This window comes from Centruroides vittatus, unplaced genomic scaffold (assembly GCF_030686945.1).
Source record: "Centruroides vittatus isolate TY-2023 unplaced genomic scaffold, ASM3068694v2 scaffold_435, whole genome shotgun sequence".
NCBI classification, from domain to species: Eukaryota; Metazoa; Arthropoda; class Arachnida; order Scorpiones; family Buthidae; genus Centruroides; species Centruroides vittatus.
In genome coordinates, this window is record NW_027122708.1 from 5,550,611 (window position 1) to 5,573,343 (window position 22,733).

A 22,733-nucleotide genomic window follows, 5' to 3' on the forward strand; every position below is an offset into this window, starting at 1 on the left:
ATATATAATGGCCACAGAAGAAGACGGTTAAAAAAAAACTGGGTCTTTGAAAATATTAGATGCATCATTGACTGCTCAGAATTTGCTATACAAAGACAATATGTTTTAAAGATTTAGGGCTGAACCTATTCCAACTACAAAATACAATTAAATATTTAATAGCTGTAAGTTCTAATAGATATAGAAGATATTTTGATTCTCTGCTTTAAAAAGTGTTTTACAACTTTAATTACAATAATGCAGATTATTAAAAGTTAGATATTCTTAAGGAAGTGACAATTTTATTTGTTTGGATACAGATTAACATTTTTTGAAAACGAGTGAATTTATTTATTTAATCAATAAAAGGATTAATGATGGAACAAACGCAGTTTTGAGTGAAACAGAATGATTCCGTATTCGTTGCACGCTGCGATAACTGCTTCGTCATTAGTAGATCCGCCAGGACTGATGATATATTGTACTCCGCTCTGAAAAATAGAATTGTGAATTAGTTTTATTTTTGAAAATAATATAAATATTTATTTATATTAATTAACTGCACCAAAACTGTATATTCTTCCAGTTTCAGAGAGATTTTCTTGAATTATATGTGGTGCTGAGCAATATATGCATTCAATTTTTGTACCACACCTAAAGAGTTGTCCAAGAATTTAAATAAACCAATTTAGTGAGTCAAATTTCAAAATCTTTGGTAAATAATTTTTACCATTGTTATTAATTTTAATGTAACACTTTATTTTAAACTTTTAGCTGAAATAATTATTAAATGACTTAAAACAGTGGGATAACAGAAAAATTGTGATTTGCTATTGGACAGATTCTATGTAGACATTTCTGAATAAAGCTTTGAAACAGCTCAAGCCATTTAATATTAGCCAAAGCATGGTCTATGGATGTGCTCAAAGAATTAAAAATTGAATTGGTGCAAAAGAAATTTAGGTAGTAGTTGTCTATTAAAAAACTTTGATAAAGAAAATAAAAAAAAATAGCTGAGGATTATGATTACATTTTATACAAAAATAGCAAACTTTGATAATTGAATCAATAGCCCAATTTATTTGTATCGCCAAACAATCTTCCAGGGTTAGAGTGTAAGTTAGCCAAGAGACATCGAGGGTTATGGCCACAATCATTTCCAGATTGCACTGAGAGTGACTAATATGGTTATATCTAAATTAATTAATAGTTCTGGTCCTCCATCCATTCACTTTCAGGTAATCTAACTGGCAACACATCTGTTGTGGGCCAACTGTTTTTAATAATTATGGTATTCTAGAAGAAAATTTATTTATTTCTGAGATTGTAAGTAGGCAGTTACATCACTGACAAATTGATTTCCAGATATATTTTTGAGCTATTTTAAGAACAGTAAATAAATATTACTATTCTTAAAATAGTCAAATGGATAAATTGGCCGATTGCTGGTACATGTTTGGTAAATTTGCTACTACTGTGATAACTTTTTGCATTGCATTTTATGTTAGGATTGCCATCAGTAAAGCAGGTTACTGTAAGCCATATTGGCTATTAGGAACAATTTTGAGGAAGAAAATATCGTCTAAAAAATGTATATGTATACATAAGACTTTCTTTAATAATTGATAAATTGATGATAATCATGAATTGGGACAATAAACTTTTTGGTTTGATGGTGCTATATCCCATTGCACTAAAGCTTTGATTGCAGAGTTGGGAAAAAGGAGCATTACAATAGAGCATCAATTATCCGAAACAATTCGGGACTGGGGTTGTTTGGATAACTGATCATTTACGAAAAAATATAATTAAACACAAAACTGTTCTGTATATATTTTGTATCACACATCTTATAAATACATACCTTACATACTTTACATAAAGTAGTACATTAAAGTAGGCCTACAGTTTAGTTGGCAGGGAGGGGAAAGTGCTGCAGCACCACAGCACTAGCAGAAATTTGAATTTGCCAATTGGAAAGCTTTCAGTTGATCAATATTCAAATAATCGATGCTCTACTGTATTTCTGTTCTTCTAAATGTACCTCAATTACTTCCATTTGAAAGATTTTAGGTTTGTTTAAAATCTTCATTCTAATAATTTTCAAGCACAAAGTTACCATCAATTAAAATGTAGAATACAGTAGAGAGTTGTTTATCTGAACACCAGTTATCCGAACGCTTTCCAGTCGGACTATGTTGTGATGAATCAAACTTTTTTGATACTAGATTTACTTCTAAAGTATAATTTTTGTTTTTATATTTTTCAATATATTTATTTTGTTTGTACAAAATAAAGAAATAAAATTAAGTTAAAAACTCACACCAAGTATTTAACTGGGTTCCTGTAGAAAGATTACACTGATTTCGGCATTAAACTATTTCTTTTTTATTTCCACTAGCACTTTCGACGAGTTTATAATCGTCGTCTTCAGGTGAAAAAGAACGATTTTAAAAAACAAACGTGCAGAAATGTTCTAAGGAGAACAGAATTATTTGAATTTAAAACTGGCATCTGGTAATTCCGTTGAGAACGTGCCAAGAAAAAGATGTTGACGTGTTCGGAATCTTACGTCTACGGTGCGAGCGGCGCATGCGTGGAATTGATACCACGATGGTGATGCGATGTTAGATGCGTTTCGTTGATTAAACGTCGATACAATGCTATCCACACCCCAGGTAGATCTAGGGTGGGGACATTGCATGCTTCCGTAGTAGCTGTGAGTAGCGCTTCCCAGACGAACACAAGCCTTCGATTGTTGCAACATTTTATTATTTCCGTTCTGGACCACAGGGGATTGTAGCCTTGCTCGAACTTTTTTAGCGAGCTCTGTAGTATATTTCCCTTTGGCTACATCATCCTGAAGCTCTGCGAGGCAGGAGGTAAGCATTCTTGTTGTTGCTCCTATGTATCTTGTGGTAGCTCCCGTTTCCGGATTTTCTAGGTGTATTGCGTAAACTCCTGATTTTTCTAAAGTGGTTAGCTTGTCACGATCATTACAGATGCACCTACGTAGGTTTGGTAGAGGGGTTATAGGTAGATTGTAGTTGTACCGCCGAAAGATACGACTGATGCGTATAGAGGGTGGTCCAAGATACGGCAACGAGATCTGGATCACGGATGTTTTTTCTTTTTTATGCAGTACGTAGGAGTCCCTATTCCCACGTACCACACGTGGGAATAGGGACTCCTTTACCCTGCGGAGTACATGCTCATATTTGCCACGCGTGAATCCTGCACGAGATACCACCACTCTGACGATGTCTAATTCACTTTTTATTGCTATCTGCGTCGACGGAAGCAATAGCGCCCTTCTAACAAGTGCAGCAATGGCAGCATTGATATATCGCGATGGTTGGAAAGCATCTGCTGGGATGATAGACGGTAACTCGTTAGACTTGTGATGAACTGTAAACTGTGGCTCCTTAACCGACTTTTTTATGCACAAATCCAAGAACGTAATTGATTCATCCTGCTCTTTCTCTCAAGTGAAACTGATCGTGGGGTATATGCTTGTTAGTTGTGCACAAATTTGAGAAATTCCTCCTCTGTATTCTCCCATATTATTAATATATCGTTGACATAGTGCAGATATAGTGACGGATAACTGATGGCGAGAGGGGAGTGGAAAACTCTACGCTCGATTTCTCTCATAATGAGCTCAGCCAAGACTGCCGATAGCGGGGAGCCCATAGGAACTCCTCGCTTTTGCAAGTAGATGTTCTTGTTGAAAAGGAAATAGTTGTGCTTGGTGATGAAAGTTAGGGCGTCACATATGTCTAGCACCTGTTGTATATTAAATCCTTTTCTGATGATCAAGGCGTTGGCAAGCATTTCGGCTTCAAAAACAGGCACAGATGGGTATAATGACACCACATCCAATTTGTAGAGAGTGTAGGAGCATTGGTGCATTCTACTTGTGCTGGACACAATGGAGGACTTGGCATCCACAGATGATGGGGTAACGTACGGTGATTCTGGAAGAAGTTCACGCAAGAACTTTGTGAGCGCCTTTCCTAGGAAATATGTAGGATGCGATCTCTTATTTACCAGTGGACATAATGGCCAGTTTGTTTTGTGCGTTTTTGGTTGGAAAAATAGTCTAGGGCATGCTACGTTTGCGGGAGGGTCGAGGCTACTCCTGGTAATGCTATTATTTTTCTTGCTCTTCGCAGTACTGTTGGTGTCGGGTCGTCATTTACTACCTGTGATTGCGATAGGAACTCATTGGCTCTAATGATAAAATCATCCTCCCTGCACAGAACGAATCGTTTGTCCTTGTCAGAAACTAATAGCCTCAAGTCATTCCTAGCTAGGAATTGCGTTACTACTTTTTGGTTCACGTAATGCTTAGGTGCACTAGATACTTGCTTCACCGCCGCAAGCTTCGTGACGATTTCTAATTCCATTTGCGGGTGCGTGGTTGCTGTCTGGCAGGACTTCAATGCTGCTAAAGCAGCTGAAGTCCTTTTTTTCCAGGCTTTTTTATTTCCACTAGCAGCTAAAGTGCTAGTGGAAATAAAAAAGAAATAGTTTAACGCCGAAATCAGTGTAATCTTTCTACAGGAACCCAGATAAAGAAATAATTTTTAACGATACAATAGCCTCGAATATTATTATAAAAATTTTCGTTAGGCTTAAAATCGACAAAAATTCAACACCGGACAGGTTAATATATTTTTTCGTACATAATCGGTTATCCGAACAACCCCCCAGTCCCCAACTGATTCAGATAACGACACACTACTGTAGTAGCAAAGCTTAAAAAGTTTGACAAACTAAGAGATAAAATGTCAATAGCTACAAGTTGTGGGCCATTAAATCAAGAAGTAATATTTCAGTGAAATTTTGGTAAAATATTATTTGCAGACTACCCTTATAACGACAGATTTAATGCAGTAAATGGTTAACTAAAACAAAGTATGGAATGAATTATGAACAACAAAGCATCAATAGTTAATTTATGAAATAACTAAAATATAGTTTGATGTTCTATATGAAATCCACATACAGTATCTAGTGGTTATAGCAGAGAATGTATAAGAAGAAAACTCAATCAAAAATATAAGAACATTAAGAATGGTTTATCCATAAGCTCTTCTTTTTTTCCACTGGCAAAGCAATGGTGTTCACCCTTAGATCTTATACCATTTATCAAGGTAGACTAATAATCCATAAAGTGATCATGATACACAAGTATAAATTTATAAAGTTTGCTGTGCTCTGTATTGTTTTGGACATTTTTTCTGTTTGATGCATACTGTATTCTTCAGTTTAATAAAATCCTCAACAATTCTGTTGTAGAATTCAAAGACTCCTCAAACTTAAGATAACCTATGGAAAACCAAGACACAGTCAGTCAGGAAGGCAACAAATTTGCAGAGAAATTGACATTAATTACAATCTACAACAGGTACGGTACCTATATATTTTTATGTATGACTGATGAGAAACTTATTTACTGAAATGCATACCAATAATAGAGTTGCATTCTGATGATAGATGTTTCATTTTGATGTCACCTAGCAGCAGTGTGATAAGTCTCTGTTATCTCTACTATAGTATTTGAGATAGTTTCAATAATTTTCGAGACAAGAAGCCCTTTTATAATACATATGTGCATAACTCTTCTGCAAATATACAAGGTAGCTTGAAAAGTTCCCAGAACTATGCTGGGTTAGTCAATTAAAGGCAATGAAAAAGGGAACATGTATTGGATGTCTTACCTAAACATGTCAGTAATAGAGAAATGTGTTCAAACAAGTTTGTGTTCTCTGCAAAGATGACGACAGTTACCATTCACTGAAGGTCGTGTTAGTGAGACGACGTGAAACAGAGTCTGGCGAAAATGTCTGTGGAATAACGTGCAAATAACAAATTTTCTGTGTTATTGGGGAAAAAACCCTCTGAGACCTTGAAGATGCTTCAGGACACCTATGTTGAATCTGCCACAAAGCATTCTCAAGTTTATGACTGGCAAAAACGCTATCATGAGGGATGAGAAAGTATTGCTGATGATTTGTGAAGTGGTCGTCCGTCGATGTCTAAGGAGAAAGTGTTGGTTGTACCGAGATTGTGAGGACCGTCAGACAGCAGGAATTTCAGTTGGCAGTTGTCATTCCATCTTACATGATCGATTGAATGTGCACTGTGTTTGCCAACACACGGTGCCATGAATGCTCACAGCAGAGCTCATGTGATTTCTACCTCTTTCCCCAGTTGAAAGACTGATGCCACTTCAAGAATGAGTATGAGGTTATACAGAGTGCAACATGTGCATTGCAAATGCTGTTGCAAGACTGCTTTCAAGAATGTTTTCAGCAGCTATACCAGCATTGGCAAAAGTGGTTGCCAAAGGACATGTTGCTTGATTTGTCAATTGTGCACATACTTTTGAGTAATAAACCAATTCCAGGTTCTTTTTAAAGCTACCCTATATGTATAAAAGAATGCAATGAAGATTTTATTTGTATCTGCATTTTTGTTTGTTCAATATGTGAATAACCATTGAATCAAGACTATTTTCACGTCATCCATGTGTTGAGAAACTGAATATTCATAAAGAAAGAAGCTAAGGAATGCTACAAGTTTCAGAAGATGCTCAATCTATTTTGGCAATTTTGATGAGCAACAATGAAGGGTTTTATAGATTAGGTACAAAAACTGAAATCTTGAAATAGCTTTATAGTAGATTTCAGTTCAGCATCTGTAAAGAGAAATTAATCATTCTTGATGTTCTGTATGATTGAGCTGTTGCAACAGATTTAAAGTACAGTAGCCCCTCGTTATATTGCACTTGTCAGCAGACAAAGAAAAAGCATGATATAACCAAGTACTAAAAATTCTGGGCTTTTACTAAACAGATTATACATGCTATAGAATCTCTCCTGTATTCTTTCATCAGCAAGTGTTTCTCATATAAAATAAGCTTAATTTTTCAACAATGAATTTTATTCGTGATTATATCGTATCAATTGATAACCGTGAATGCCCATTTAAGCATTATTGTTTCTTTAACAATGACATATAAAAACAAAATATCAATTGCGTAAATACAAAAATTGAAAATTTAAAAAATAAATATAAAACATATAATAGAACATCAAAACTTATAAAATTACAGAGAGTAAAAATTCTCTAAAAAGCAAATGAAACTTTTTTTAAATTTTAGAACTTTCCGTTCAGAAATAAATAAATATTTTCCTTACATAAACATTACCTGGTAAATTCAAAATTTCATACTTTTATGTGAATTGACACAATATCAATTCAAATAAGAAGACATTACTTAAAATCAATAAATAAAAAACTTTTAAATCAAAAGGAAACAAATGACAATTGATCTGTCCACCTTGACAAATTTATTGTTTCATCTGCAATAGTAGTTTCAAGGACAGTGGTACAAATAAAATTCTCTCTTCATTTTGGTACAAATATGGTATATCTTCATTCAGTTAGCATTTATCATGAGTGCGGGATCCCATAAAAAAGAAGATTTTTGTGAATAGCCCATTGATCTTTCCCACATCAAAAAGATGAAGTCTGACAGAAGTGAGAAGGGAGTCTGTATTTGTATCAAACCAATAAAGGGCCAGAAAAAATTTACCATATTTCATTGCAAAAAAAAACTTCAATGGCAATTGATAATTTAAAATTTATTAATTCAAGTGCTTTTAAAATTTGGGGGACCAAAACAAAGTGTGATATATTCAAATTTGCAATATAACGAGGCACTACTATATTAACAGAGAGCAAGGATTCAAAAAATTGTCTAATGAAAGCTAGTGTGGTACTAAAAAGTATGTTTGTGTTCAAAGTAAAATACTGAGCACTTCAACAGTCCATGTTTGGATTATAATCAAAATGTATATTAGTATTTATTATATCTCTTCATTTAGTTGTATTTGGTTTATTTCATTCAAAACATTAACATTTATAAATATTGTTTAGACACATGAAAATTTGTTCAAAGCCTTAATTTTTTTTTTTTGTTCATTTGCTCAAATTTATGTCTGTTACTACAGATATTTCCATTCACAATAAATTAATTCATCTAGTTATTATACACAATAACATATAAAACAAATGAAAATGTCCTCTCAAATACTATTCCATGATATCAGCAACAGCAAGTGAGAAATTGTGTATGTCTTCTCAGTCACAACATATTTAATCACCTCTGTGTCTGTGTTGTCAATTTTATCACTTTTCTTATGGCTCAAAGACTTTGCCTGAAGTAATATCATCTAGATAGAAACAGTGGAAGGCCAGACATTGATATCTCCAGAAAGTGAAACAACACAACAAAACTGGTCAGATTTCAAAAAATGAGAAGATCAATAACACTCTTGACAACAAAATGCAATTGGCGTGGTACTGCAGGTCAAAGTTCAGCTTGGATACAGTAATGTATGTGTTTGCATAGTTCACTTTTTCCCAAAGATTTGTAGAATGCATCCCTTTATCCAAAGCTCAAAAGTGTCTTTAGTGATATCATGCCCATAAAGACCAGTCACTAGATCATGGGCTAGTATTATTTATAGATGAGTCTTTACAGTCTCTCATCTGACTCTAAATATATACTAATCTTTCTCTTACCAGATGTACAGTACAATTAAGATTACAGATTAAAAGAAATATTACAATGGCCACAAACATTGTGGAAAGGGGCAGATATGATGTGGACTGGATTATGCCAAATGGATGTAACTCCAGTACTTTATAATAGCATTTGTCAAAATGTCCTACACTAAATATGATTCCTTGCCCACAGCATCGTGAAACAATTTGTCTTCATGGACAACACTACCTGATCTATTGTACAGCAATGTTGGATGAACTACAGGCCTACGAAAAATCAAAGTGAACACTTTTAAGTGAATGTTGTAGAGTAATGAAAGTGATTTGAAAGTGACGTTTGAATGGTAGCAAGTGTATTTGTCAGAACAGTTATCTAGGACAAAATGGTGAATAAGTGATGAAATAGTTGGGACAATTAGGACTCTTAGAACTTGGGTGGGGTGGACCTTCAGACAAGTTCAGAAGAATTTAAGGACAAAAGGATAATGTATTTCCATTGGACAGATTTCAAACATTAAAAATGACAAGCAGAGAGCATCCAGACCAGCATCAAAGCAAAACAGTGCTGATCAAAATTGTATCCTACCAAATGCAACATTTCAAAGACTGAAGACTAAGGCCAGTATGTAGAACTCGCCAATTCAATGAGAAATAAGACAAAGGTTTGGTGTTAGTCAACAAGTAGCCAATTATAATCTGAAGAAAATGGGCCTTAAACTTGTCAAGAAACCTGCAGACCATGAGCTTTCCAATGCATCCATCCAGAAGAGATACTAAAAGTTTAGGCCATCCTACCATCTGCTGAAGAAAATAGGTGGCAAAAGTTTATCATAACTGATGAAGCTTGGTTCTATCTCACTAAATCCCAAGGCAAGAGGAAGATCTACTACATTAATAGGAGCCAAAATTGTTCCAAATCATAACCCCTCCATCCTTGAGGGGTTATGATTTGAGCCAGAATTTCAGTGAAGGAAGCAATAAAGTCCATTTTCATGGAACCTGGGGCAAAAGTATCATCAAAATACTAAATCAAGAAGATCCTTCATCCTTTCTTCTGGTTAAATGCCAAGTTTCCAGATGGTGACTTTGTATTTCTTCAGGTCTCTGCACCTTCACATACAGCAAAGGCTACAATTGCATTCCTACAGAAAAGGTATTGCATTTATAAGACCCTCACAATGGTTGCCAAACAGTCCTGATGCTGCTCCGTAATTTATTTCAAGTGGCCTCAAAGCTTTGATTTTTTGTAGATCTATACTTCAGAGAGAGGATATTCATTGTATGGATTGATGACTACTCTCCAGACTTGAATTCCATAAAATATACATGGAAAAATTTTTCTAGTGTGAATTTGATTTTACTTAACCAAGTGGAAAGTATAATATAAGAATGATGTCTAAGTAAATATGTAGGTCTTATTGAAAGTCATGAGCAACAATTTCTTTTTATAAATCACAATCTATTAATTATGACAATGTTCTTAGTTTCTCATAATCTATAAACTATAGACAGAGTGAGTTGTGATGTCATTAGCTTCCATCATGTGACTACAGCCAGCCAATACAAAATGGCTGCAACTCATGTTTCATTTCACCAGCATGCTGTAATTGAATTTCTCATTAAAGAGGGAATTTCTGCTGCAGAAATCCACCAGAGATTTCAGCATGCATATGGAAATGTGTGTATGGGTACCAGCAGTGTTAAAAGATGGGTAAAACATTTTAAAGATGGAAACACAAGCCTTGGAGGCAGTCTGCAGACAACCACTATAACAAATGCAACAAAGAAAAAGTGGGTGAGATCATTAAGGAAGACTGATGTATAACTGTGGAAGATATCGCAGCAAATCTTGGAATAAGGGCACAGTGCAGTTCAGGAGATGATCAGGTTATCAGAAAGTGTGCGCTCACTGGGTTTCCTGTTTATTGACTCGATTTTTCTCATGACAACAAAATTCAATCACTCCAAAACTTCTTAAGAGATATGGAAATGAAGTATTGTGACGGGTGATGAAAGCTATTCCTCAATTATGCACCCAAAACAAAACAACAGAGTATGGAATGGCACCACCTCAATTCCCCAAGAAAAATGAAGGCAAAACAATGCCATCAGTTGGAAACATTATGGGCTCCAGATGGGGTGATTCTGGTGGAATTTCTTGAACATGGGCAAACCATTAATGCTGCTCAATACATACAAAGCTCTGTTGTGCATCGTGTGATAAATGTTCTGGGAAGAAGATCATCCTGCAGCATGACAATGTGAGGCCCCACATTGCTTGTTACACCATGGAGGAAATTCAGAAAATGGGGTGGAAAGTTCTTCCACATCCTGCCTCAATTTAGCACCCTCTTATTGTCATCTTTTCAGTGCTGCATAGGAAAACATGTGAGGTCAATGACATGCTGTTTTCTTGATGTCCTCCACTGTTTCATGTCAGAATTCTGTTTCAGCATTGCAAAAAAAACTATCATAAAGGAATTTTCAAGCTGCTATGATGGTAGGAAAATGTATCCAAAAAAATGGAGATTGCTTGGAAAAATAAAGTCTGAAAAATAATGTAATTGTATTTGTTTTTTCCAAAATAAATCATCTGATTTACAAAAATTGTTTATTCTTGTTTGAACTTTATTAGAAGGGTAAAAAACTTATCAATTTGGCACCTTTTGATTTTATTCACATCCCTTAAGAAGCATCTCTCTAATTTGAAAATCATCATAGATTTATGATGATTTTCATATTATTATTTTATTCATTATATAGATATTAATAGCAGCAATGCTCTTTTATAAATAGAAAATCCTTTGAAAATGTTCCAAGTTCTATACCAAATTTGATAACAGAACATATTTATATTCTTTAAAATGTCTACTAACTAACTACATTTTACTTACTTACTAACTACTGATGGAAATTACACTGTAAAAGTAAAAAAATTATCATAAATACATACTTGGCGTGCACGATCTATATTATCTCGGAATGGAAAAAACGCATCTGAACTTAAGGCCACACCAGACAATTGAGAAATCCATTGTTCTTTTTCTGACTGTTAATTGAACAAAGCAACTGTCTGATGATACTTTTACAAAAATGAAGTTTAAATTATTTCTAATAAATTTTACCTCAGTTAGAGGAGAGGGTGGATTTTCTAAAGCTGACTCAAAAGCCTCTCTAGACATATCCTATTTTATAAGATTTTTATTAAATGTGGAATTTAAAACACAGTTTTAAGAGAAGAGAATCTTAAATCAAAAAACTTACCTTTCCAATACTTCCAGCAACAAAAACATCAATGATATTTGACATTTCTGCTCGTTTGACACCTTTCTTAAATACCATTCCTGTCACTTTGGGATGTTGACGTAACCACCTGCAAACATTTGATATCATCTCAATTTACTCATATTATTAAGTTTAAGTTTTAAGTATTAAGTTTTATCACAAGTTTTATCACAAAAAAAAATGGCACATGAGACTCAAGTTCAGTTGGAATCATTAGTTAAAACTGTCCCAAAGCCAAACACTCATTTCAACTAAATATTTTCATAAATAAATAAGGCTATTTTTACACTAAATATAAAAATTCTAAAATAATCATAAGAGGAGAAAGGATGCAACATTGAAAACTTGAATAGCAATAGGCTTACCATAAAATTTTTTTTTCTCAAACTGGGACAATTTTGAGAAAATACTCACATCGGAAAATAAAACCTACTAGGATAAGTACCTATGGTTGAAAAGGCTAAATAAAGAAATTGTTAACAAAACACAACAATGAATTAAAAGCAATTTTTAATAATTCAACTTCTTAATCATATTTTGTAATAAGGTTGAAGTTACTAACATTGATCATTAGTGTGAACTTTCTTTAAAAATTCTTTGTCATTAAATTGGTACCTTTAAAATATGATAATATATTTGAAGAAGTTCCTATTGCTACTAGGCTTGCCTTATGTTTTGCACATTTCAAGTGATTTTTAATGTCCAAATACCCACCATGAGTTACTGAAAATTCTGAAAAGCACAGTTCATATTTTACTTTGTCAACATGGCTAATCCTTTTTTCAATCATTAGTAAACACACTGTTTCTTTTTGGCATTTTGGACATTAAATTAATTTAACGTACAGTACAAAAAATCACAAATGCCGACTAGCAATTTGAACTCAACTAAGATAGGATGCATGCAACAATGACGTGGCCGGTGTAAGTTTCAATGTTGCCAACTCTAATGAAACAAAATATATAAAACATGAAATTAAAATATCTGGATCTCTCATAGGCTACATGATATAAATTCTGTGAAAAAATATCTGGATGAAAAAAAAACATCTAAATTCCTAACGCCATATGCTTTAATGTTGTCTGGATGTTTTCCCCCAAACTTTATAAGTACAGTGGAACCTCACTTAACGAGCATAATTCATTCCAGAGTCTTATTCATAATGCGAAACACTCATTAAGTGAAACGATTTTTCCCATAGAAATTAATGTAAAATACGATAATGTGTTCCACACTGAAAAAATGCTCAAATGTTTTATGCATAACGTTTATTCAAAAAAAATTGCACAATATACACTGTTAAGGAGTGTGAATCATCATCATCTTTTCTTCTAGAGCAGAAGGAACCATCCTGGAATGAGAATTCGATTTGCAGAAACAAAAAAAAAAAAAAAAATCACAGCTAATATGTTTGATAAACACTCCAAACAATATGCCAAATTCTTGGGTTATGTAAAGGCTAAAATTAAATATTAGAAATTAATTAATTTGGCTAGAGGTAGGCAGTTACGTTTCCATTTCGTATTAAGTTTAATAATTGTAAATAGTTAATTTTTAATTCAAACATTTCTAAAATTTAATTTGGAATCAGTCATTAAATTTAATGACCCAAGAATTTGGCATATCATTTGGCGTGTTTATTATATAACGGACTGTGGTTGTTGATGTTTAAGTAATATGTGCGAACACAAGTTTGAAAAAATATGAAATCGCAAGCGACACTAAGATGCTAGCGGACAAGTGCTAAACACAGACTGATGGAGCATGCTGCATGCGCACAATTTGGGACTTCCCCTCTCCTCATCACTCGTTATACGAAACATCGCTTGTTAAGCGAGGCAAATTTTTACAATTTGTTTTGCTCGTTATGTGAAATACTCGTTGTGCAAGGTGCTCGTTAAGTGAGGTTACACTGTACTTAGATCTAGATACACTCACTGTTGCCAATCTAAATATTCTGTAACAGAGGGGATTATTTAGTTGCCAAATTGCCATTTTACCTGAGGCTGCACTATTTTTACTACTTGTATATTTGGCACTTTTAAAACTTTATCAAATAACTGGAACAAAATGACAAACTGGCTGGGACGCAGGGACCATCGTCAAACAGGAACAGTTCTGGTCAAAGTGGGACGTCTGGTAATTTCCCTTTTAAATTTATGACATCGACATTTTTCTTTCCACTCCTTGATCTCGGGTATGTAGAAACTGCTGGTCTAAATGTGCCTATAAAATTTTATCGCTCTATCTCAACATGGGAAAACTATCAGAACTAAAGGTGAACTGAAAGGAAAGTAAGTCTCATTAGTTCTGATATGTTACACTTGGATGTTGTTAATGTGGTCACTTGATGGCAATATGTGACTGAGAGTAACAGAAAGCATGTGAAACAGTTTCTTTGCTGCTGCTGCAACAGTGGCATCAGTATAGTTCCTAGCAATGAAAATTACTGTTTTTGAAATTCTGTCCATAGTTTCTCCATTTTGAGATAAATATGCCTAAATTTTATCTGTAACTGTTCTGTCTACAGAGTTGTCTAAAGTCAGATTTTAATATATAGAGTGTTTATAATTAACCAAATAAATTAGAATTAGCTAAAATTATGCAAAATGTTAACATGGGTAAAAGGATGGAGGTAACTTCACAGTTCCTCATGCATAGTCATTTGACAAATATTATCGTCAGATATATAACCAATTGGAGTCATAATAATAAACTGCTTGTAATGAATCCTCACATATTATGATATATTTTTTCATAACAATTAAAAATATCTTTGAAAGAAATACCTTTCTCTCAATTAAAAATACCTTTGAAGATTTGTTATATGCATGTTTTAAGTTTTAATAAAAATAGTTTTATAAGTTCACAGAAAAATTTGTAAAGTGACTAAATTATCTTAATAGTGATTAAAGAGGCCCAATGAATTCTCTCTCCAAATTTTCAATAAATAAAACCGATTATTATTTGAATGGTACCTACCAATTGTTTGCTTTGTCTCCAGCCAATCTGGTACAATGAATTCTGGACTGTTGTCCTGCACCAGTCCCAATTACCTAATTTCATTAGAATAAATGAAGATGGATCAATAAGATTACAAAGATATTAGCCATAAAAATTCATATTTTGTAATAAATGTAATGTAACTTTCAAAATTTTAGGGAATATTAAGCCAAACCTAATCTGGTAGCAATCTGTTAATTGATATATTTAATAAGTTAAAGTTTTGTCATTTTAATTTTAGAAATTTTATTAAATTATAAAACTAATAATAGATTTATTTAGACTTTCATTTCTTCTGTAAGTAAAGAATTATAGCAGTTGTGGAGCAGTCATCTATTATGATTTTTTTTGTTAGGAATTTCAGTATACTAATATATCAATCAAAGTTTATTTTTTTAAATAAAACCTCAGTTTAAGACACTAAGCCTCAGAAATCTAAATATGTAAAATTACTTGTCCTGACTGACTGACTGATTCATCATTGCCCAGAGCAAACCGCCGAACCTAGAGGTGAAATTTGGTACACAGTTAGGGTACGTCATGAAAACGCACACTAAGAAGGGATTTTTTGAAATTCCCCTGCGGGGGAAAGGTAGAGCATTAAGGCTTAATCTGAAGAATGGCTTCTACTGTACTATTTTAGATGCAATTTTTGTTTTCAACTAAGTTTAGTCTTCATTGAGTACTTAGGTGTATTAAATTGATAGCATTTCAGACATTTTTATAAATATTTTTATATATTTCAATTTTTTAACAAGATGTTCGAACCGTTTTAAATTCAAATTTGTTATTGCATATTGGTTCAATTATAGAACGATTGTAAACATTCCAGAAAATTGATCAAATTGGAAACAGTTCATTTGATTCTCAGCAATTCTCATCATTCTCAGTGGTAGGTGTTACATAACAATTACTATGGTTGTTGAAATACTGAATATAAATGGTGTTTGCTTGCAAAATCTGTGCAGGCAAAGTCACGAGTAACAGCTAGTTATATCATAAAAGTGAGGATTACATCTCTTCTTATATTAAGAATTTTTTTTAGGTAATCCAAAACACATCAATATTAAATAAAGATGCAATTACAGAATTAGTAAGAAGATTTAAATAAAAGCATACAAAAATACATGCTCATTAGCAATTGATGTCTGTTTTTTGATGAATTAAAAATATCTGTAGTATAATTTAATACTCATAAACTCATTTTGAAGAAGGTATTTCTTGATTAGTATTTAAAAAAATTTGGTTTTGTTATTCTGCAATAAGTAGAAATTAAAAATAAATTCTAAAGTTTTGATAATTTATCAAAAAATCTAGTTATAAATAAATATTGAAATACCTGACCGTCTTTTGCATAGCACACGGAATTGGACTGAGTGTATTTTACAGCCGTTGTAGCAACAATTAAATCTCGCAGAGCTTCTTTGGGTAACTAAAAATATTTGAATTAAAAATATAAAATTGTTTCAGATAATGTTTTATAAAATTTTAAAATATAATACATTTTTATTCTCTGAAACTATATTTTTAGTGTCAAACAAATCTTTGTTGATCAAAGCATCATTTCTCTTCTGTTCCAATGTCAATCCAAATAACACTTTAGATTCCATAACTGCAGGTTCATAAGCAAGATCCATCTGAAACGAAATTAGTTTTATAAAATGGATATTATATTTGGTAACAAAATTCTACAGTTGCTTTATTTGGATTTGCTGAGCTCTCTGAATACAAATTCATACGTTATAGTAAAATAATCTAAAGTATAGAAGCAGTTAAAATTGATTCACTGTATTGGATCACTTTAATAATGTAATCATGTTGTATCTTTTTTATATAATTTCTCTACATATGTATTAATAGCAGCATACATATTAAATATCCAAAGTATAATGAAATCAATTTGCCATCAAGCCAAGCCAATCTTATTGACAATTCAAGTCTAAAGTTTGAGACAATAAGTATCTGATTAAATTTATCATTTAATTATTAATAGGAAAGTGACTGAGAATAAATTTAAAATTAATCAATATTAAAAACAGTAAGATTTTTCTAGGTTCATAGTTAAAATGATCTACGTGTAAATAATAGTGTAAATTTCAAAATTTTCAGCTGTCAGACACAAAAATATATACATAGATAAATTTAGTACAAAATCATTTTATAATATAATTAATTAAAAATTTTATTTAATAATTTATGTGACTTACAAAATTATAATCAAAGTAAAATCATATGTTAAAATTTGCTTACTTTCCTTGTGGCTTTACGGTAAAATTGTAGTAACAATTTATTGAAAAAATAAATAAATAAAATAAGACTTTTAACATTTGATTAATATATTTTGATGAGAAATCGTTGTTGAGCTCTTAATTAATTAACATCTCAGATTCTAAATTATCTTGCTCAGTTTTGTATATATCATCTTTATTTATAAATGTATTTTTGATTTGAAATTAAGGCATCAAATGAATTAATAAATTCATTTCATTGGTTGGAAATAATAGTGTATTTAAGCTGTTTGATGTTTAGCAACATCAAAAAAGATTGTTAGATCCATATTTACAGATAATTATTTGATAATATATGTTGAATGTAAAAAAACTATCAATTATATTTTTGAACTGAGATATATAATAGATGAATGGGAAACTTTCATTTAAAACAATCAGAGAAATATGAGTGTTAATAAATAATATGATTATATATTTCCAGACTGTCACACAGAGTTAAGTAGCCCCAAATAAACATGAGATTAGATTTTATGTTCAGAAAATTATACCATTCGAAACACAACTACATAATTTAAATTTATTGACATATAGTAATTATCATTTAAGATATTTTCCAATCATTCACTCAAAATATTTAAAAATCCTAATATTAATTTCTCATATCTTAGCATAAAGTTTGTTAAAATGTAAATTATTTTAAAATATATACAAATGTTTACACACTGAAATACAACTGAAAAGTACAAAACCTTTGTATTTTTATCTCCAAAATATTTTTGTGTAATAATGAACAAAACTATGAGGGTCATACTGAAAGTCACGAGCAAGTTTTTATAAATCTCATTAATTTTCTAATCAAAGGCCATGGTAAGTATAGACTCCATAATTCTTAAGATTTATACAATTGTCCTCATTTTTGACATCACATTTTGAAAAGAAACTTCTATCTGAATCTAATAAATATAGATAAATTGTATCAGATGACCTGATTATTAAAATAAAAAACCATTTTGGATTTTTATAATTTTCAAATGTACAAATGTGTGTTCTATCATATTATGAATGTATTTAGTCACAAGAGCATTAAGTTTGTAATTCATAAAAATATTTAATAAATTTGTATTTAAATGTCACTTTTATCATTTCAATGTTTCATTAAGAAATCAGCAAAATTGGAAAAGATTTTCTCCATTCTTTCTTGAATGCGGTTACAATTTTTTTTTTTCAATTAATTCTTATGAAATGATCAGAAAAATCATATCAAATAAAATTTAAAATTCAAATTAAATAAAATCAAATATATTTCATATCATACCTTTAAATAAGTAGAACAAATATCAGCTACAATTGATAAATATGAAGGGTTATATTAGTATAATTCAGTTCAAAAAATGTCATAAACATATTTTTGTGCATATAACCTATGGATTATTTAAAAGGGGGCATTAGTTATGCAATGAAGTGGGTTATATGTCAATTTTAAAACTTATTACAAATGAACAGAAACAAGATACCTGGTGGAGTGGGTTATGCAAAGGTTTTATTTTTTTCTAGCAATTTTCCTTGGGATTTATGCCATTGCAAGTTATATACATGAAAATATAGTATGTCAATTATTGTAGGAAGATTTAACTATAACAAGTTAATTATGTGAGATACTACTAATATAAAAGCTGTTGTCTGTGTGTGTGATTCCTTATAACTCCTGCAATTTTTGTCCAATCCAGATAAAATGAATATAACCATGTTCTGATGGAACATATAGGCTACTTATTTTGCAAAGATTATTAGCTATAGAATAAACATTTTATCAATTTTGGATTGGTTGTTGCAGTGTCATCAGTGGCCAGGTGACAATCATGCTTGATGAGGGAATTTCCCTTAAATTGCATTTTTAAATATTTATGGCAATTGATGTATTTTAAATATAATTCATTAAATTTAAACTTTAAAATAAGATAGCCTCACCGTGTCACTTCTACAACAAAATTTTTAAAAAATCTTTTCAAAGCAACCACATGACGTTCTATTATCCAATCAAAAGTAACAATCTAATGAGCCTATTATTTAGAAAGTGTTATCGCTCATCTAATTAACGTACATACAATTTATCTTTGTTTTATCAACGTTGAATTAAAAAGATTTGCTATTTTGTCAAAAAAATGTCTAGGGGAAAGCATAAGAGTAAAACTGGTCAGGTAAATTCTAGATCTAAAAGAATAAGAACAACTGAGACCCCAAAGGCCATGAAGTCCGACTTAAGCAACATTGAGTAAGAATGGCTTTGTCAAGGGCTACAGAAACAGCATCACAACCTCAAGTGTGACTTCAAACTCTTCTCAATTCTTCAAACTTTACTTTCTCATAAAAAATATTCCATCATGCTTGACAGGAGAATTTCTAGTATGATAGGATTTTTGTTAGCCCAAAGCAAACACCCAACAGATATTAGAAAACTATTTTCTTTAGACATGATATAATTATTTGCAGGTTCAACCAAGAATATAAGCTCTAGGATGGTTTTCCAGCAAAACCCTAAACCCGATTGTCAGTGGAAATTACAAAACTAATAAATGACCATGACACACCGAATTGCAATATTTCTAATCCAATACAATAAACAAAAGTATTTATTACAATGATAATTTTTCTGAAACTAATCCTTAATACTAAACTTACACTATTATGGAAAATTGAAAATAGGGGACAGAAGTAGTAATGATAGCAGATAGGACAGAACAAAGCACCTGGGTCCTTCAAATGTCTTTCAGTTCTTGTTGTCGTGAGGGGATATGTGAAACTTCTTGCAAAAATTCACATTTCTCTTCTACTCCTTGGTTCTTGAGGGTTTTTATTTATATCCAAATTTTCAGTCACTCATTCAAAACTCACACTGATCAAGTTGAATTCCGACTCCAACACATTAACTTCGGGAATTTCAAGGATTCGAACTCAAAGTTATGACTTCACTCGTCTACTTGGGTATCGGACAATATCACATCTGCCTTTTCATCATCCTCTCTCTTCGAACACCAGCTCAAAAGTGACCCTTCTTACCCACGTATACTCTCCGGTAACCTCATATTCATTGTACTGGTTATTCCAGGAAGTAACCCTCACCTCTAAGAAGGAAGAACTAAGGATAACAGAAAGTTCTAAAAGGGAGAAAGAACAAAAGAACAGGGAGAAAATGTACAAACAACAAAAAACAAAAACAGATAATATGGCATACTGCACAATTATAATTTAAATTATTGCTAACCTTTAACATGCAATAAGCACCACCCTTCTTCTTCTTCAATATTTCAAATGCTGCCGGTGTATAATCAGGAGCTATAATACCATCCGAAACCTAAAATAATAATTAGTATATTTAGCAAATAATTTTTACATTATATAAATGTTCTCAGCTTAAAATCATCACAATACTTTCCATCATAAAAAGAAAACAAAATGGAAACAACAGCACTGGGAATCAATGAACTATCATGAACTTTTGAATAAGTGAGCAGGGGGTAGAGGTAGGCAAAGCAAGCATGGATGGGAAGTAGAGTGAAGTAAGTGAGGATTGGATCATCATAAAATTTTTTTATCAATAGTCAAAAGTTATATTGGGAGCAATAGTCAAAGCTTATGGAACCACATAATCACAGAATTAGAATGTTTTCTGTGGAACATTCAAAAAAATCATGACGAATCACCAACTAAAAAAAAATTTTTGTTTTTGTTCAGGAATCTGAAAGTTATTCTATATTCAATTTTGATGGAGAAAATCTGAAAGGTAGGGTTTTTTGTGATTTGAATAACATTTTTTTCCAATTAATTTGAGTGTGGACATACATTTCAAAATGGATCTGAACTTAGTTTATGTTGCAGAATCCTCATTCATAATTAGATAAATAAAAGCATACATATAGTATTGAAATTTTTATGAAACATCTATATTTGGAACAAGTGAGCAAAGTGAAAGAAGAGTTAGACTGCCAAAGACAGCCAGGGAGTAAAGCTCACTAGTAATTATAAATATTTATTAATAGCAATAAAGACATCAGTCTACTACTCTCAGGACCCACGACTGAATCAAAGCAATCCCAGAAATTTATCATGAATGGTCTGTCCTGCATATTTTCAGATCTATCCTTTCATCACCCAGTTGTCCCATTAAACAGAATGAGTCAATTATGAAAAATAAATGCTTACTTCTCTTGAAATTATTTTTGCTGTAATTTCATCACATGGATCAGATAAAGCAATGAAATCACCAAAGGAAGACATTCTATCAGCACCTATTTATATTTTTAAAAATCATATAAGTTATATCAATATTTGTAAATTCTTAAATATTTAAATTCAAATATTCACTATAAAAAAATAATGTAAAAGCAAAGATTATTATCATATGTTTATGATTTCTTTCATGGTACAGATGAGAGTATATTCTCTTTCATTTTAATCTACTTTTTTATTTCAAACATTCATATACTTACTTATATTATTTATTAATCTTATAAAACAATAAAGCCTTATAAATATCACAATACTGAAGAAAACTGGCCCCCCCACTTAATATAATAACCCAATAAATAATAAACCACCCCCTCAACATAAATAAAGAAAAAACTTACATATGATTATAAATAATTTTGTAAGTTTTTTGCACCTTCATCGAAACATATAAGGAATATGCAGCAAAAGTTCAATTTCAATCTAATTTATAATGGCAATGTATAAATAGGATTGCTGAGTTACATTTAGTCTATAGTTACAAATTTACAAACAATAGCCCTGTCATATAACTCCAGCAAGTATGCACAAATCAATGTCACAAGGTGAAATCAACCCGTTAAATTTCTTAAAAATAACAATTCTGTTGAAATATTGAAGAAGACTGAGGGGAAAAAAGAAACCCTGGTATGACTGCACCTAGAATGCAAATTCAGCATACAGCAAACAACAAAAGTTATTGAATAAGAAAAAGGTTTTATTTAATGGATGACAAATCTTGTCCAAAGATGATAGAAAAGTTGAGGTCCAAACGGTAAGACTATAATATATCAAGAGTTGAAAATTTTCAAAAAGTTTGGTCCTTAATATAGATCTAAATGATATTTAACTAATGTCACTTTATCAATATGATTAGTGAAAGTTAACTTTTGATCAATGTCCCAACTTCTTATTTCCTATGACATTTATTACCTATACATACCATATCAAGGAATCATCTATACCAAAGGGAAAATAAATTGAGATTTTTATCTAAGTCAGCTGTAATAGGTTTTCCTTTATTTAAATTAATTTGTAAATTCAATGTCTTCAATGATTTGGCAAGACAAAAACAAGTTGTTTTGAAGTGAAATAAGATCACTATTAAATAACTTAACATCATTTGGCATATCTGCCTGCAAACAACATGCAAAACAAGGATAAATATAAACAACAAAGACTGCTCAAAACCAAACCCTGGGGAATACCACACAGAGAAATTCAGAGAAGGTAAACTCAGCAATTTTAATAAGTTTTTCTTTTGAAAAAATGTGTAAGCTATACCAAAAGTTCTTTATATATTATTTTAAAATCACTTAATTACATCCTCCTTTATTTACTAAAATCATCACTAAACAGCTTTGGCTGCTTTATTTATTTGTTTTCATAAAT

General features: G+C 31.7%; 1 protein-coding gene across 2 annotated transcripts in view; it reads right to left on the minus strand.

Moving 5' to 3' along the window:
- Positions 1-259: 259 nt before the first annotated feature.
- Positions 260-22,733, minus strand: part of LOC136989056 (bifunctional purine biosynthesis protein ATIC) — a 45,168-nt gene continuing 22,694 nt past the window's right edge. For both annotated transcript variants that reach the window (XM_067287145.1, XM_067287146.1), the window contains 9 exons: positions 21,279-21,364; positions 20,341-20,430; positions 16,350-16,484; positions 16,187-16,279; positions 14,827-14,900; positions 11,824-11,932; positions 11,685-11,744; positions 11,513-11,608; positions 260-470 (listed from right to left, as the gene is read on the minus strand). In XM_067287145.1, coding sequence (XP_067143246.1) covers positions 351-470; positions 11,513-11,608; positions 11,685-11,744; positions 11,824-11,932; positions 14,827-14,900; positions 16,187-16,279; positions 16,350-16,484; positions 20,341-20,430; positions 21,279-21,364 — 863 coding nt within the window. In that variant the 3' untranslated portion in view covers positions 260-350. The remainder of the gene's footprint in view (positions 471-11,512; positions 11,609-11,684; positions 11,745-11,823; positions 11,933-14,826; positions 14,901-16,186; positions 16,280-16,349; positions 16,485-20,340; positions 20,431-21,278; positions 21,365-22,733) is intronic.